At 39.4% G+C, this 17,437-nt stretch overlaps 1 protein-coding gene across 2 annotated transcripts in view; it reads right to left on the reverse strand.

Annotated features, from left to right (window-relative positions):
- Positions 1 to 17,437, reverse strand: part of LGR4 (leucine rich repeat containing G protein-coupled receptor 4) — a 71,830-nt gene that overhangs the window by 24,947 nt on the left and 29,446 nt on the right. For both annotated transcript variants that reach the window (XM_030451317.1, XM_030451318.1), the window contains exons 2-4: positions 14,674 to 14,745; positions 1,995 to 2,066; positions 379 to 450 (exon numbers count right to left, since the gene is read on the reverse strand). In XM_030451317.1, the coding sequence (XP_030307177.1) occupies positions 379 to 450; positions 1,995 to 2,066; positions 14,674 to 14,745 (216 nt within the window). The remainder of the gene's footprint in view (positions 1 to 378; positions 451 to 1,994; positions 2,067 to 14,673; positions 14,746 to 17,437) is intronic.

Raw genomic sequence — 17,437 nt, forward strand, 5'->3', positions numbered from 1 at the left:
GCTCCTCCAGATACAAACGATCTGGGCATGATTCATTTTTTGCACAACATGTAAAATTGCTTAAACACCTTAGGAACATGCAATAAGGATGATAAATGTTTAACTCCACCATCACTGCATTTATATAGCAATCTTGTACCTGTGTTTGGGTTTTGAAAGCATTTGGATTTGCGTCACCCCACCAAAGATGACAAATAATATTCCTTATGAACTTTACCTGGGAAACTTTGTTGCAGTTGGAACTGCAATATTGGAAAGCCCAGGTATGTTATTACACTTCTAGGATTGGACTTTATAGACTTCATAGAATGAAGCAAACATGTGCAAGTGAAGAGAAACATGGAGAATGATACAAAAATAAAAGTTAAAAGAACTCACAAGGACTGTAAGCCACTTAATCCTCTGATAGCTTCATTAGGTACGGTCTTCAACTGATTGTTCTGTAAGGTCCTGTAAAAATCCACGGTGTTAGTAAAGTAGAATTTGACAACATTTACCAACAGAGGAGCCTATGGTGCTCTTCTGGTTTCACAGATTTCTAGTTGCATAAAAGCATGTGGAATTATCATGACCAGATACCCAAAGGCAATAATGAAAGAAGAAAACAGTCTATTTCAGTTTTACTTATAACTCATTAATTAACTCTGCATTAATTTGCAGAGAACAAGCCTCTGACATAATATGCTGAAATTCCCCTGGGAACTCACTGAAGAGGTTGAGCAACTTAACACGAGTTCAAATTTGCTAGAATGAATGATATTTCATTACTTTTGTGTGCAATCACCCTATACATGCTACAAAATATACAAACCTCTGACTTTTCCTAAAGCCGCATCAATACACAACACATGAACAACCTCATTTACAAAGTATGCTCACAACAAAGCACCTCTGGGCACAACATTAAAAAAGACAGAATGAAACTAGAGCCAAGCTGAATTAAGTTAATACTGGTTTGTTATTGTTTTTGGGTTTGGGGGTGTTTTTTGTTGTTTTTGTTTTTTTAATAACTTCTTACGGGACAACATATTATTGCACCATGAGTTATTTTATAAAGAGAGAGTAAAGAGCTGAGATATCACATAGTTTAAATTTTTAATAGATTTTGGTGTATGCGGGGGTGAAATAAAATGCAAGTGAACAAGCTACTGTTAATTAATATCCAAGTCCCTAATTTTTCAAGAACTAGTCGAATTTCAAGTATCTCCAGTGCTGAGTGTCATTGATGGAGATACCTTAAGGAGTCTTTACACTTTGCATTCAATTTACAAAACATCAAATTAAGTAGTATTGCAGATGAGCAGTTTCCTCCTCTGTACCCTGCTTAGGTTTTTCTGTTTATGCTTCTTTCTTGACAAAGTCCTTTTTAGCACTTTAAAAAAAAAAATATCTCTTTAACTATCTGTTACTCTACCAGCAACTGGGAATACTTACATCAGCATAAATGCTACATTTTTTGGATCCAGTTTTTTAAAACCTCAAACAACAGAAAGTTCTTTGTATCCTTAGCTATGGAAAAATAGTTGAAATTAACATTCCTTTCTCAAAAGGAAAAAGGATATGGGAAGCAGGGTATACAACTCTAACTTTTTTTTTTCATTAAAATCTTTTTTTTAGTAGCACATCATTTTCATGTAAAGAAGCATTAAACTATAGAAATTATTTCTAGCACCAGTAGGAGGTTATTAAAAGTCAGTGGTTTAAGTCTGTGTAAGCACTATTTCTATCTGATAATATTAGGGCACCTGATAGAACTTTACATGCCCTTTTTAGGATTTTTTCCTCCTCAGAATTCCTCTCCTACAATATACACTTCAGAAACAACAGTTCTAATTAAACACAGTAACAACAGTTTAGTCAACTGTCAGTCATTACTGCTCATCACCACTTACAGCAGGCTTTGTAAAAAAAAAAAAAAAAAAAAAAAGGTAGGAGAGCTATACTGGGGGGGGACAGGACACAAGCTATAAAGCTCTAAAACCCCAATTACTTACAGAACTTTGAGTTCTTTCAACCCCAGACAAGCCTTTGGATGGATAAAAGAAAGGTCATTGCCAGCCAGTCGCCTGGAAAAAAATTGCAATAATAATTTCAGTCACAGAATACAGTACATCCACAGCCATCTAACAAGGAAAATTACCAATACATGCAAGCAATTCTACATTTTGCATTCAATTATGCCATATTCCTGATCTTCCAGGTTTGCTAGAGTTATTTTATTCATTGCATATTTAACACAAATGCTTTACTCAGCTTCAGGGATACACTTTTTGCAAACATGCTAGAAAAAACACACCCCAGAAAGATAAAGAACCTTCTTATGGTTTCAGAAACGCATTTACCAACTATTAACATGGTCCTCCAGCTTTCAGATTTACTGTGCTAAAACACATGCTCTGCTACCCATGTGTTTTTAATCTACACGGCAGTTTCTAAACAAACTGTGCAGTTAAGTAAAAACAGCTAAATGATAGGAAAAGTCTCTGTGAGAATCCCCAGTGAAGACCATAGTCACAAGCAGGAGGTATGAGCACAGTGCTGACAATTGCCTGCTGACATTACCAAGACATAACCTTGGCAATCTTTTTGGCCAGCAACTCATACTGACTTCTCACAAAAGAAAACTATTTTGGAGTAGGCAGAAAAGGAACAGGATCCTTGGTCACACTCACTGCCTCTCAAGATGCTGCCAGTTTCAAACTTGAACCGCTAGACAAGACACTAAGCAAAGTAAATTGTGGAAACCACCATGATATTAAAAGTAATAAATACAGGAGATGCTGCAGAACACAAAGCAGAAAAAGCAGAAAACAGCAGCCAAAACAGCTGCTTCCAAATACCTCATTCCCCCCTTCCTCCCCTCCTTCTTCAACCTTTTTACCTCTATCCCGACCAGCAGCCTCTGGGTGGTCTAACCTTTGCTGAGCTTCTAATAGTTGTGTCACAAGGTATTTTATTAAGGGTAAAAGACAATAATGCAGAGCACCTGGTAAATCAATAACTGCCAAAAGATGCCATCATTTTAGCCAAAGTATTTTCTTTCAGACTTGGCTTAAAACCCAAGCTAAGCAAAGGTTGTACAATGAAATCATCCAGTGGAAATAGTGTGTACAATGCAGTGAGTGTTAGTAACTAAAAAACAGTCAAAGTGCTTTAAACAAAGGTTACAGAACATCAAAACCCACCTCTGCTGTTACAGCACTCTGTGAAGCAAAACAGCTACACTAAGTGGAAAATATTATTTCAAAGAGGCAAATGAAGGAAATAACAAAATCATCATTTAAGGCATCAGCTCGCCAGAACATAGCAACATTATTACGTTTTTATCTTAGTCTCCAACTGCATAGAAGAGATTACCCAAAGCATTTGATGCCTACATAAATCAGCCTGCAACAAATAACTGCTGACAGAGAAGATGCTAGTTATGTTTATCAAATCCATTTGTCAAAAGCAGACGGTTTTATTTATAAGCCAAGGGAGAAGAGGACAGCTTCACATGAACAGGGAGGTGACAGCACCAGCAGATACTACTTGATTTTAGAACCCTGTTTCTTACTATTTGTTTGTTATAATACAACTTGGTGTTTACTTCTTGTGTTCTCTCACACCTCAATCACCTATGGCTCTGACATCATTACAGCCAGGCTTCAATTCAGCTGCTTCTGCCTTAACAAAAAAAAAAGGGGGGGGGCATCTCCTGACTGCTGAGAAAAGTTTGTCTGTAAGGCCTGTGAAGAACCAAACAGCTCTGAAAACAGAACTAAAATAAAAAGAATCAATGTTTACTCATTCTTGAAATCTCCTGCCTGCAAATAGCCTCAGGATTTTGCAGCCATGGCATGATTTTTCAAATACTTCGAATTACTACCATGAATGAAAAATTCCAGATGGCAACCAATCCCTCCCTTAAATTCATATTGTCGTTGCCCAGATCAACTGTATAAACTTTTTCTGGGTGAACATGGAGGGAGGTTTGCAATATTTCATGTCTTTCTTTTGAAAAGTTTCTTAGGAAATTCAATGCAAACAGAAAGAAGTATTGATGAAGCACGCTGGGTCTCGACACCAGAGAGCCACTGATCTGCAAAACACATGTTTATTTTAAAACATCACAATAGAAATCCTTAAATCAAGCAAAATCTGATTGAAGCTATGGCACCAAATTATTCTGGGCTCAACACTCCAAGTTGGTGTTGATTACCTACCACATACTTCAAGCAGCAGCAGCCCCAGTAAATGGCAGCAGGTCTGGAAATGGTGCCAGGCAGCTCTGCCCAGGTTCCCCATGGAAGGGGCTGGTGTGCAGCTCATCAGGCATCTGCTGTTCACTTCTCCCTCCCTCTGAAGAGGCTGGGGATTATGATTTGTTTTCAAAAAGCTAAACTACATCCAGTTGAACAACCTCCCCCAATCTGAGTGTCACTGACATAACCTACATAGCATTGGAAAAAAAATTATGCAGCTGAGCCAGAGCAAGGCTTGCGTGACTTCAAATAGCACAGAACTTCTCCTACCTCAAGGCAACTCCTGTTTATTCAGCCTTTCTGCAACCTACCAACAGAAGAAAAAAAAAAACCCAACAAAACCAAAAAAAACAACCTGCAATCCATTACATTTCCGTTTCTCCTCCACCTGGCAATCCTCCAGGAAACAGGATACAACTAGCCAAGTGTGCAAAGGCTTTACTAATCAGTTTGCCAAATACACATTTATCATGCACGTCGTAGCCTTGGGGAGGTGGCTGCTCTTAGGAGGTTTCAACTGCAGCTCTTTTCTTCCAGCAGGCAAAGACAATGCATCACCTGCTCCTCTCAACATGCTTCCCTCTGCTGCAGCACCCAGCAGCTGGGAAGATGGGTGGATTTCACTTGACATAACCAGGTTTGTTTCAAAGCAGAGGAACAAAAAATTAATAGCACGTAATACAGTGCATGGACAGAATAGAAATTCAGATGTCACTGAAAACATCCCAGTCAGGTTTTCCATGTTACCTCCTTTCAGCACATCTCAAAAATAGCCACGTTCAAATTTTTTAATATAACATTTAAAACAATGAAATATTTAAAAAGCACCTCTGTCTTCTCTCTTCCTGTCTCTCACACACGTGTTAAAATGACCTCAGAAAAATCACAGCTTTACCAAGCCCCAGCACAACAGAAGGAAGGAAGCTCCATCTTCCTGCAACAAGGCTTGGGACAGCCCATGGTGGGGCAATTCCACACTGTGTGAAGCTACCTGAAAGCAGCTCAACACTGAGAGAGCTGGGTACACATTCTTCCTTTGACTTTGAGTGCAAAGAATGGGTTTGAAACTCCATTTATAGTTACAGATTACAATTTATTCGTCAACTGTGAAGCTTACACAAGAAGTAAAGCCATTTGCAGAGGCAATTTGCAGAGAGACACCAGGGGCTTGCTGCTTCCCCCTGCTCCCAAGCAGCTCCTACCCAAAGGGATGGGCTGAGAAATTGAAGCCACAATCCCAGCACAAACTTTGCTTTGCTTATCTGTCATTAACAAAGAGCCCCAAGGGACTTAGGTCAGCTGCACTGCGGTGAAGCCAATCAATAATCTGTACATTACACCCAGTTCTTCCATGCCAGGTTAACATAACTCAAACAGACCCTTTATTCTGCTGCTGCTAATGGGAAATCGTATTTTATCCCCTTCTCCTTTTCTTGCTGTAGTTTCAGTATTATACAATCTCAACTGTTATTTATAAAATCCCATGTAAGCTGCACCAACTCCATCTGGCTAACTAGGGACTTCTCATCTTGAGCTTTTCCTTTCTACCATTAACAGCTTTCTCAAAGTTATGCTGAACTTCAAGATAATAGCTTGTTTCCAAAACACATTGGTGGATAAAAATCTAAATATCTAAGTAAACTAAACTGACTGATTAAAACACATATTTAAGAACTGTCTGTAAGTTCTACTGTGAAACTGTCAGCACGATTCCCCAGCACCCACTGCAGGACAATATAAGGCTATTTGATATTGCTTTCTGTGAAGTATCAAAGAATACTTATAATTCTATTTTTTCTTGTTAATGACTGATTTTAAAGAAAGCAAGCATTCCCATCCATGAAAAGTAGGTTTTATCATTCAGCATGCAAGCAGTTTCTGTACTGGGGCAAGACCTCCTTGAAGGAGAGCCACAGTAGAGCTCTACAACATGAGCTGTTGAAGCAAGCCATCTTTGTAGTCCCAAATGGTATTCTCCAGCAAAACCCAGAAGTTTGCCATGTATTTTCTAACACAGGCATGTTTTTAAAATAAGCAATAACATAGTGTTGTCTTGAAAACTGGTAACACCTAGTCTACAGCAGTAATGACAAGTTGTTGGGAGTAAGCAGCTTTGGTTCCTCTTGCCTCCAAAGCAGAACACATTTTATAATATAAAATATGCCTTCTCCTGAATTGGTTTTACACATCTTGCACTGTGTCATGAAAACTTTCCTTTGCTCTGCTCTAAGCCAGCTATCAGCTATTCTTGATAGCTATCTCAAGGCACTCAGGTGAGTCTGCGTATCCATGAACCTGCATATCCAGGTTCTGCCACTCTGGACTTCTGTTTCCCTCTGATTTCTCACTGTACAAAAAGCAATTGTTACAGATGCTCTTCCAGCATCAAAGTGCCTCTTTCTAGCTGTGAAAAACGTAGTCTGTAAAGCAGAGACAGAGAGACAAATGGAACCAAGCCCAGTTTTGATCCACTACACATTTTTGCTTTTAGCAGGTAGTGTATCTGTTATCTGGATGCTCAGAAGGTTCCCAAGATCATGAGATGTATTGATGGTTAGACACGAAAGGGTGAAAAAATAATGGTTGAGGTAGTAAATCCTCAAAGCTGCTCTGATCCATCCATACAGCCTGTCTCCTGCCCTGGTGTTTATTGACTTTCCAATGGGATCTTCTTAATGACAATGCATCTAGTAAGTGACACTGCAAAATATAGAAGTGGATTAAATCCACATATATTAGGCAATTACACCTCTGTTACCACTTTTCTAACCACTTCAGGTACATACTGGGTACATATAAGACCCACGATTTCTGGAAACCTCCACAGTGAGTGACTTAAGAGAAACTGGATTAATTTTTGACATGATTGCTTCAGATTCAGGTCAACTGTTAACTTTCCCCCACATGAAAAAAAAAACCCAACCCTGAATATTTTATTAGAATCATCTAGAATTTACTTTCCTATAGGAAGGGCAGGAAAAGAACCTTATCCAAGTACAGGTTCTTCTGTGCCAGGAAAAATCTGCCAATGCTAATTAGACAAGAGTACCTCAGTGCTCACAAAGAATATACTAAAATACAACCACCCAAGATGAGGGGAGGAAAGGAGGTAAAGGAATGATTTCATTCCTCACCTTGTTTTCTTCTGGTAACACACAGCATCATACTGAGCCACCATGAGGACAGAGTGAACTAAGACCAACCAATTACTTATTTAGCATATGAGGATACTGCATTTACCTCCCACATATAGAATTTGGTTTTTTCTACTCTTCTTCTGTCTGATTATCTAAGGCTTCTTCTCAAGGCTAGAACTGGCTGCCTACTACCTTGCATACTTCTGTCTGTTGTCTCATGCTCCAATTCCTGAAACCAAAGAGAGGAAGAGGACTGCATGATACAAGCACTGTTTTGGGGATTCTACCTGAAAAGACAGTCTGAGAGCTTCTGAGAACACTACTCGGCCTCCAGAAGTTTCTTATCTGGCTTATATGTTCAAACAGCCCCAACCTGGCAGCTCTCATGCAGAATAATAAATTCAAGCTTGTAAGACAGGTCTTGAAGTGTAACACTGTGAAGTTCAGCCCCCAGGCCATATTGCCAAGCCAGCCTCAGTGTGCAGGCACATGTGAAAATAATGCTGAACACAGAAACCTGAAGACAGATAAGCAAAAAAGTTGTGTTTTCCTCTAAATGTATTTGCAGCAGAATCAGTCTCAGAATCCTTATGCACAGCATGCCAACTTTTGAAATTAACAGCTAGAAACAAACTGGAAAGAAACTTCATCATCTGCTAAAAAAAAAAAAAAAAAAGAGGAATTTACTTAACCTACAAGCATCTGTCTCCACAAACAGAAAAAATATGCAACTGTTAAGCACAGTGAGAACCTTCTAGGCTACAGAAATATCACTCTTATATCAGCAGGACTGAAACTAATCCAGAATCTAACTGATTTAGGACTCACATAGATAAGAAAACATTAATTAAACACAAGTTGGCCAACATGTTTTTAAGCATCATTTAGCATCTAGTGCAGACCAAGTAGGTGATGTTTAAAAATATCTTAGCTGACTGTGGTTAATTCTACTTGGGAGTCTTTGCCTAAAGGTTTGTCTTGACTAGAATTTGAAGGTGCAAGTTCCAACATGCCAAAGCACTTTCTAAAGCTGTGGTGCAAGTAAGGCAGCAAACGTTTCTGCTGTGTGCTACCTGGCCAAACTGAAGCTGAGGCTCTTAACTTGCTGCCACATGTGAAATCTACACCTTGCATTTTCTGCATTAGAACTTCACCTCTTGGAATTCAAGCTGGAGTAACTGAGGAAATTACCTCCTCCAGCTGTTCAAATATTTGGAGCTGGCAGATGGATGCAGAGCACTCATCAGCTTCCAACCCAATGTCAGCTATTTCTGCAGTACCAGCAGTGGATGTCTGGCCTGGCTGCCTTTACAGCAAAGCAGCTGAAGGGAGCTCTTGGATTATTCCTCAGTCTCTGCTGGTGGGGCTGAATGGACAGATATGGAAGGGTAACATCTCCAACCTTACCAAGCCATTCTTTACAGGAAGTATGTTTACCACAGATGTTGGCTAACAAAAGGCCATCAGGACAATTTTTTCCCATTACAGAACTCTTCCTTAACGTTTCTATTCAAGCAAACCTCCCAGCCTCCCACTACAAATCCTGTGACTACTACAACGAGAGAGGATTTGTACCATCTCAGCCACACTGGCACACACTACCTTGCATGTGGTATCTTAAAGATGTAGCACTGGAAAGCAGAAACTTCCCTTCCACCAAATGCTCCACAGCCAGGTGAGGTAAGATCCTGGCATCCCAAACTAACAGCTCAGCCTTGGTGGCCTTGGCAGAACTCCAGGACATGCTTTATTCAATAAACCAAAGTAATAAAATAGGACACTCCCCCATCCTCCCCAAGGATAATACAATGTGGTGCTGATGCAGAAATTGGAAGGAAGGGAACCATCTAAATTACACACTGAAACAGATACTACAAAAGCAAGCAGCTGTGACATTTCAGCCAGGTGGTCATCTTCAGCTGCAGTCAAGAGGAAAAATAACTCAAGACATTTCCCTTTGCAGATACTTCCTGATTAAACTTATGGCAAAACCACCCCATTTTCACTGCCTGCATGCATTTTAATTAATCCTTATGTTCTTAAAATATACTATGTCAATTAAAAGCCATGTTCAGAGACTGGCTTAGGGGAGGAGAGGGGCTTGAGATGGTATAAGCAGGATCTCTTAGTGCTGTAATCAGCATGGATATAATTAAATAGTCAAGGAAATTCTCAGCTGTACTATTTCTTTTCCAGAAAAATCAGTTGCACACATGCTTGTCTCTTGCTCACTGTTTATTCATCTCTCAAAAAGCAGACCAGCATTTCCCTTCAGAAAGAAACCCAAACTCCTATTGCTGTCAATTCTCCGTTTATTACTTTATTTCTCTAATCATTTTCACCACTTGCTAAGTAAAAATCTTAATTAGGTTTGTCCTTGACTGATAAAAACAATTAAAAAAAAATTAAAAAAAATAATCTGAGGGTAGTGGTCATGGAAGAGAGGACTGTTTCATGTCAAATATGAACAAACCAGAAGCACAACAGACGTAGGACTCAGCATACATCTGGAAGGTAACTGAGCACTGCTGCCTCTCTGTGCCTCCAGGAGTGATCATTTCCTTGCAGTCAGAAAGCATCCTCCCTAACCCGTGTTTGGAGAAGGTCAGAGCCTGAGGCTGGACTGGTTGGGAAGTGACCAGTGCTCTCTTCAGGGAACCCATTGTGTCACAGATACCCACCAACACACAGCAGGACAGTTTTGCTTTCTTCTGCCTCCTTTCCTGGCTCTCACATTTGCCCAGCAGCCAGACTCCCCAAACCTTGTTACCTAACCTTGCCCACCAGTGCAGGACAAATAAGATGACACATTTTAAAGGGCTAAGAGTGGAAATCAAAACAAGCTTAAAAGGTCCTTCAGTTGAAGAGGACTTTTGTTTTACTCAAGCGTCTGAAGCTAGACTGGAAAATGGCAAGAATAAAAATAATCTTTATTTGTCTTCCTTAATGAGAGAGTCTATTTTTAATTAATCCAGCAGATGATAAACATAACGAAATGAAAGCATACAGTTAAATCCTTCAGACTACTTTAGATAATTTGAAAATATTAGAAGGAACTGCAACCATTTAGAAGACTTAAAAAACATAACACAGCTTGGCTCTTCTTGTTAAAAATTCACACTGGGAAAATGTTTTCTGCTTTCTAAAAACACTGCATTATCTAACTATAATTTCCCTCTTCCAGCGTTCTATAAATACTTCAAGGTGTGGTTAGAAAACTGTGGCCAAGTTCTTCAAGGATTTTTAGTTTAGATATTTTCCACATCAAGTTCAGCATTGCAGCATATTTACATTAAGATTTTCTGGAGAATACACTTCATTAACTGCTGTGGCAAAACCCTTGGTGGTCTGTTCCTTGCTGACTCTGACCATTGCCGTTTCAATCATTTGCAAATTACTTCCAGATGGGTATCAGTTACACAGAGATGGAGAATTTTTATAACATTTATAAATAGTGCAAGAATCCTCCAGACATATGATAAGTGTGCTATTCAGTGACACTTGGGAGGAGGCTGCAAAGAGGGACATAAGGAGCACACAATCCAATGGACAGATTCTGCCTTTCTTTCCTTGCACCTATGAATAGTGCTCAGTAGGACACTAATCAAAAGGTACAAAACTTCAGATTATACCTGCAAAATTGGTACTTTGCAATTGAGTCTGTTCCCTAAACATGGCCACTTCAGATGTCCTCTTCTACCTGCCCCCAATTTTCAGCCATCAGTCTCCCATCTGTGTCAAACCTGCCAGGCTCACCCGGGTGTCTTTGGTAACTTAGCACATCCAAAAGTAGCATTAGGCCACATACTGAAGCACCCAGGCTGTTCCCCCTTCAGTGACATAGAAAGTAATTTTTAGTGAGCAGGCAGCTCATTCAAATCTGGTACACTCCTTCACTCACTTTTATTTGCTAGTGTTCATTATAGGATTTGGAAAACAAGCCTCTGAAGTCGTTCCAGACTACCAAATAATTCATTGCATTAAGGAAATTACAAGCCCTATTTTAAATTACTCCTACTGCATTTTTTTAATCCCATCCTCTTCATACACACACTGGGTAAGACTCAGTTGCCTCCATAATACATCTAATTGCCTCCCATTTAGATTCAATTAAGTTCCATGATAACTGTTTTGCAATATTAATAACTACTCTGTCAGGGGCTAATCTCCCAGAGCATTTCACAAACAACAGGGCTAAAGCATGGTATAATGAGAAAGGTGTCTGGGCTGCCTCCTGGATTAAGAGCTACCAGAGTCTTTGGTGGTACTTTTGGGTACTGTGTGAGTATTTGTGTATTCCCATTAAGTTGTGGAATTTTCATTTGCTTGAGGCATGTAATTCTGGGAAAAGTTCTAGATGGAGAAGTCACTTCCAGCAATGATTTCAACACCACTTTGAGTTAGCTCTGTCTTGGCCATGGAGACTGACACCCAGGTTTCTGCGCAGAAAAAAGCAGCTTGGCTGGTGTCTGGCAGTCAGCATTTGGATCTGTTCAACTACAAATGAAAGCCAGGAAGAAAGTCTGAAATCATCTCAGAGCACAGAGGGAAAATTGTGGTTGTACAGTGGGAAGTTGAATGGTTTGGATTTTTTCAGTTTACAACCATTAAAAATAAAGACTGAAAATTTTCTGTACCCTGCCCCACAAAGAAAACTGGGCAGAATTAAGCAAAACTGCATCATGTCTGGTGCTGGTCATTTCTAATAAGTTAAGCTGCTTTTGTTGAAATCTACTTTAGTCTACTACTTCCAAGAACATCAGCTGAAGCAAGGGAACCTGGAGGTGACTCATGCAAGATGACCATAACCAGGTCTTTAACACAAAAAGAAGAAATTTTCCTCCTTTCACTGTTGGTGGGGATGGCCAGAACCTCTGCAAATGGGCTTCAAAGTCAAAGCTGGCTGCTATGAAGCATTATTAACAACTCACAGGTCCCAGTTAATGGCTTTCAACTGAAGTACTGTACATAAATACTGCCTACTCATAGTTCTGCTCTCATCAGTCATTTTCCTGTCTTTCTGCACCCGTGGCAGCTGCTGAATGCAAGAGTTTTTCTTTTTAATGTTTCTGCAGATCCTCCTACTACTGCAGCTGTAGGAGGTAACTCAAACATAAAAGGAAGTACTGGGTTTTTTTCTACTGTACTATGGAATTATGATTATTTCCAAACATTTGCCAAGTAAAGATGTGCAAGTTTTTTCTCCCCAGAAGTTGCTTTAACATCAAGTAAGCCTGCTAGGAATGATACAAAGCTTTTGGGGTGTTCACATATAATACTGAACTTAAGACTAGCCTATTTTTTTACAAACTGAAATGCTGGAATTCAGGGGGACACTGAGGTACACCTTGCAAATGGTTCTTAGGCAATAAGGACAATAGATGATGGCTGAAGGCTCTGCCTTTCCTCTTTTACCTCCTGACACACCCCAGGGTTTATGGAAGTTACACAATATGCACACCCACCAGTTAGGTTTTGTTGCTTAATTACTTATATGGAAAAAATGAAGTCTCCTGCAGTCACCTGAAGTTGGGAAAACAGAACTATTTTTTTCAACTTTTGATGTGAAATACGACTATAGAGATTTTAGGAAAAAAACAGACTACAAAAACAACAAACACAGAGCAGTACATATTATAAAGCATATAGAGAAGTGGCTAGTATGTATTCTGAACCCAGTAAGCCTCCCCAGGCCTCTAATTATCTATGTCTTTTAATTGACTCCTCATGCCATACAACATTTCCTAAATGCTTCATCTGAAATCCTGGTAAACTTATTTTCCTTCACAAGACTATGTTGCAAATTTAAGTAATACCTAAAATCAGAGGAAACAAACTAGAACCTGCTAAGAATGAAATGAGCTTATCATACATCATTCACTTGACACTGATAAGTTCACTGTGCTTTATAATTGTAATGGCTTGAATCAAAACCACTTTAAAAACAGGGGAAATTTAGTAACTTAAGTGTATTAGTAATGGTAGGTGGTAAATTATTAGAACATAAGCAAGACCAAAACTGTAAGGAGAGGTAAAATACCTTCTGAGACCAAGCAGTGAAACTGGAATGCAAGAACAATAGAGAACCTTTCAGGAATGCAAACCTTTCTTCAGGAGCAAGTGACCCAATCTCCTAACGATTTCTCAATCTCCTTGTTCATGTGAGGTGTGGTGGTTGTACTGGTTAGAGCAGGTAACCAAGAATCAAAAGGTTGTGGGCTTTATGTGTAGCTTTGCTTTGGGGTTTAGTTTATCCTGGCTGCCCTCTACAAATGGCTTTCATTTTTTGCTTCAGTTTCCTCATCTGTAATATCAGAAGGATTCCCTGCTTCATACAGGTTGGTCTCTTTGAGATTATGAGAGTTCTTTGCCTATGGTGCATTTACTGAAATCTCTCTCCACACACAGCATTCATAGCTCCAGTCTAGACCTAGGTAAGGACAATTTGATATGAGAATTGCTACTTTGACTCAGGAAATGTAGATAAGGAAACTAAAGCACACAGAAGTCACTTGTCAACATATATAGTACTTAAATAAGTTCATAACAGCACTAAAGTAGTAATTGAAAGTCAAAACCTTGTCCCTGATTATTGACTCTGAAACTCAGTCTATTCCATGGCTGTGTTGTGTTGTGAAAAGGGTGCTTCAGATTCTCAAAAGGCATCTCAGCTAAGACTTCAGTTCAGCAAAAAAAACAGCAAAAAAAGGCTTGAGCACTCAGAAAGCATGGTTGAGCACCCAGAACGTCAAGCATTGCCTCAGTAAAACCTTAAAAAAAAACAAAACCAAAAAAGAGAGCAGGCCAAGGAGAGCTGGAAACTGAAAGTGAGAATTTCTGTCAATGAAACTACAAACAAGAAGCCCTATACCACAGAACCTGAACTGGGATGCAGGTCAGGATGAGCTTGTTGAGCACTGCATCTGCAGCCTACAGGGACAATGGCAGCAAGCTGCTCAGTAAATGGAACAACATATATTTTATGGAACTTTAGCAAGAGATATACTATGGCTCCCTTCGGAAACAATGGTAATTACACACCTGCTGTGTTATCTTTGGATAACACTGTAATTAGTCTGTGATCACACTCCAGCCATGGTTAAATAATTACTGTAAAAAGTCCCTTGTAAGTAAGCATTTACTGTTCCCGGTTTCCAAACACGAACAGGATTTTCTTTTTTTTTTTTAAAGTGTAATTGCTTTCTCTGTTCACAGCTCAACTCGATGCCATTTCCACACCCACCTTCCAATTCATGCACCCATCTGATGTTGAAGCAAAGTGAAATACTTACAGCTCTTCCAAGTAGGGAAAGTTCTTGAATGCATCCTCTGGCAGCCTTGTGATGTTATTCATGCTGATATCTCTGGAGAAAAAGAAATACAGACTTATCAATAGATAGCAGGGATTTTTTCACTCTAGGAAAAGGAGGCAGAGGAGAAAGCCTAATCAGATGTTATGACAACATAAAAAATATTCTAGCATCAACACAGTAGTATCTCTTCTAGAAATTCTAGAACTCTGCATGCTAAACTTCAAAAGCACAGTAATTTGAGGATCCAGTCACAGAAGAAATCCATTTAATAGAAAGCTGATAAAAGTTTTGACACATCTTAGCAAAATTTCCTGTGAGGCTACAAGGTATATATGTACAGAAAATATATATGTACAGAAAAATATCCCTATTACTAATTTTTACCAACATACACATGCATACAATTTTAACACAGTTTATTAAGACCTCTCCAAAACCACAGCACAGGAAAAAATAAAAATAAATTAAGAAATAAAAGAGATTGTGACCACCCACCATGCAAATTTCCATCCCACAATGTCTTTTTTAAAAAAACAAGAATACATGCATTGGGACTTAATAAAAGAGCTTCTGGCAAACATGGCTTCTGGAACAACTGACAAGAATAGCAGAAACATGTCCTAGCTCTACCACAGTCATTTTTTATTTTATTTTTTTTACAAAACCCACAGAAGTCCTCAAGGTAATAGTTTTAAGCAGATTTCATTCTCAGTCCATGAGCAGAGACAGGCTGGCAGCAAGTGCTTACATGATAGGTATGCAGCCCTGCTCAGCTTTTTTCTTTACAAAGGAGCTCTGAGTGGCAAACCTGGTGCCATCACCTCAGTTCACACCTACATAACCATCACAGATAATCCAGTCCTACAGCAAGTTATTACTCAATGTGAGTAAAGTAGCACAAAAACAATTCAGTTTGATAAATTAAGCTAATAATTGCCTAACAATTCATGACATAATCCAAGTTCTTACTTTTCACTTGGTTACTGCTTGGGCTTTTGTTCTGATTTTTATTTTTTTTTTGTAATGTATAGTCAACAGGCAACTCAGTGAGGCTTGTTAGAGCCCTCTCAGCTTCCTTCTACCTGTAGCCTTCCACCAATTGTTCTCTAGAATCTATATGCCACCTTCCCTGTGTATTTTGGGCAAAAGCCAAACAAAACAAAACTACCCCTTCCATCTTACTGAAGATCATTAAGTACCACTGTGTGAATATCTGAAGGGCTGGTGACTGCACACAGGGTAACAGATTTTGTTTTCAAACTAAAATGCTCAACTTCAGAATAAAGGACAAGCCCTTGCCTACTGCTGGGGTTATGTTCTTCACTCATCCATTGCCACCACAATTTTTCCAACATCTGCCTCGACTGGAATTGTCACTTCTTCTGATGAGACAGAAAAAGGTCAATTTAGACTCTTCTTGCTTTAATAGAAGGACACAAATCCCTGAAGAAAAAAACAGCTTCCTTGAGAAATTAAGAAGTTTCACACTGAGAATGCCTTACACAGCTCCCACACATGGCAGGAGTGCTGACCCTTGAGGAGGTTCAGAGTCAGAGCCCTAAGGGGAGCAAGGACCATGAAGTGGGTTTAGTGCTGCTGCTGCTGAGTAAATGGTGTCTTGGGACATCTGGTCCTTCCTTTATGCTGTGACAAACCAGATATCATGCAGTACCATATAACCTACCAAATAATTGCAGCAAATTAAACCACACTTTGCAGAGAGTGCCCCACACTACTCCTCTGGTTGCCAGACATAATGTCTAATATAGCTCATTTTAAAAAATTTCCTTATTTATCCTGACAACAGAAAAAAAAATTAAAAAAATAAATTAAATCTGTTTTTCCCACACACAGCTGACTATGTCAGTGACTTTCCATTGAGATTAACAAATAACTGGCAACTGCTCTGCTGCCCCTGTCAGAGCAGCCCCAGCCCCAAGCCACCATGTGAACTCTGATATTAAACCTAGATGCAACTGTTTCTTTAAACCAAAGTTTATTAACAGCAAGCCAATCTTCATTTCCCATACCCCAGAGTTACACCATGAGAGTTATTCCACAGCACTTGTTTATTGTGTATTAATATCACTCAAGAGCAATGGAGATCAAAAATAAGGTTCAGCACAAAAACAAACCCAGTTGTGAGATGACCCAAGAAAATCCATTGCAGCACAACAGGCTCCTTCACTGAGCTCCAGAAGGAGCTGAGCTGGAGATGATTTATTTCTGAATTCAACACCCTACATGTTTCAAGAGGTGCTTTGTGTGTCAGCAGCAGCTTGGGTACCGTGAGATGCTGCAGTTGCTGTGGGGGGGACATTTTTCTTCTTGTGCAGGAAAGTAAATAAAAGTATCAGATACATGAATCGTCAGCTGTCTGCTCCACAGGAGACTGCAACTTTCATTCTCCATGTCCCCCCATATACATTTTTCAAATTGTCATGAATACATGCATTTCACACAGCCAGGCTAGGCCTCTCCAGATGACAACACACAACCCCCCAGTATCAACTGGAAAGCACTTAGAAAAATGGCAGGAGGGGAAGAAGGGAGGGGAGACTCTACAGAAGTCCCAGGAAACTGTAACCTGTGCAAAAAAATAATACTAATTAAAAATAAAAATATTAAAACAAACCAGAATAACTCTTTCTCAAAAGACTGCCCCATGTGATATAAAATCTGTTATCAGACAGGACATATCAAATGGTGAGAGTAAAAGCAGGTCAACAGTGCATATCTCAGA

This window comes from Calypte anna, chromosome 5, assembly GCF_003957555.1.
Source record: "Calypte anna isolate BGI_N300 chromosome 5, bCalAnn1_v1.p, whole genome shotgun sequence".
Classification (NCBI taxonomy): domain Eukaryota; kingdom Metazoa; phylum Chordata; class Aves; order Apodiformes; family Trochilidae; genus Calypte; species Calypte anna.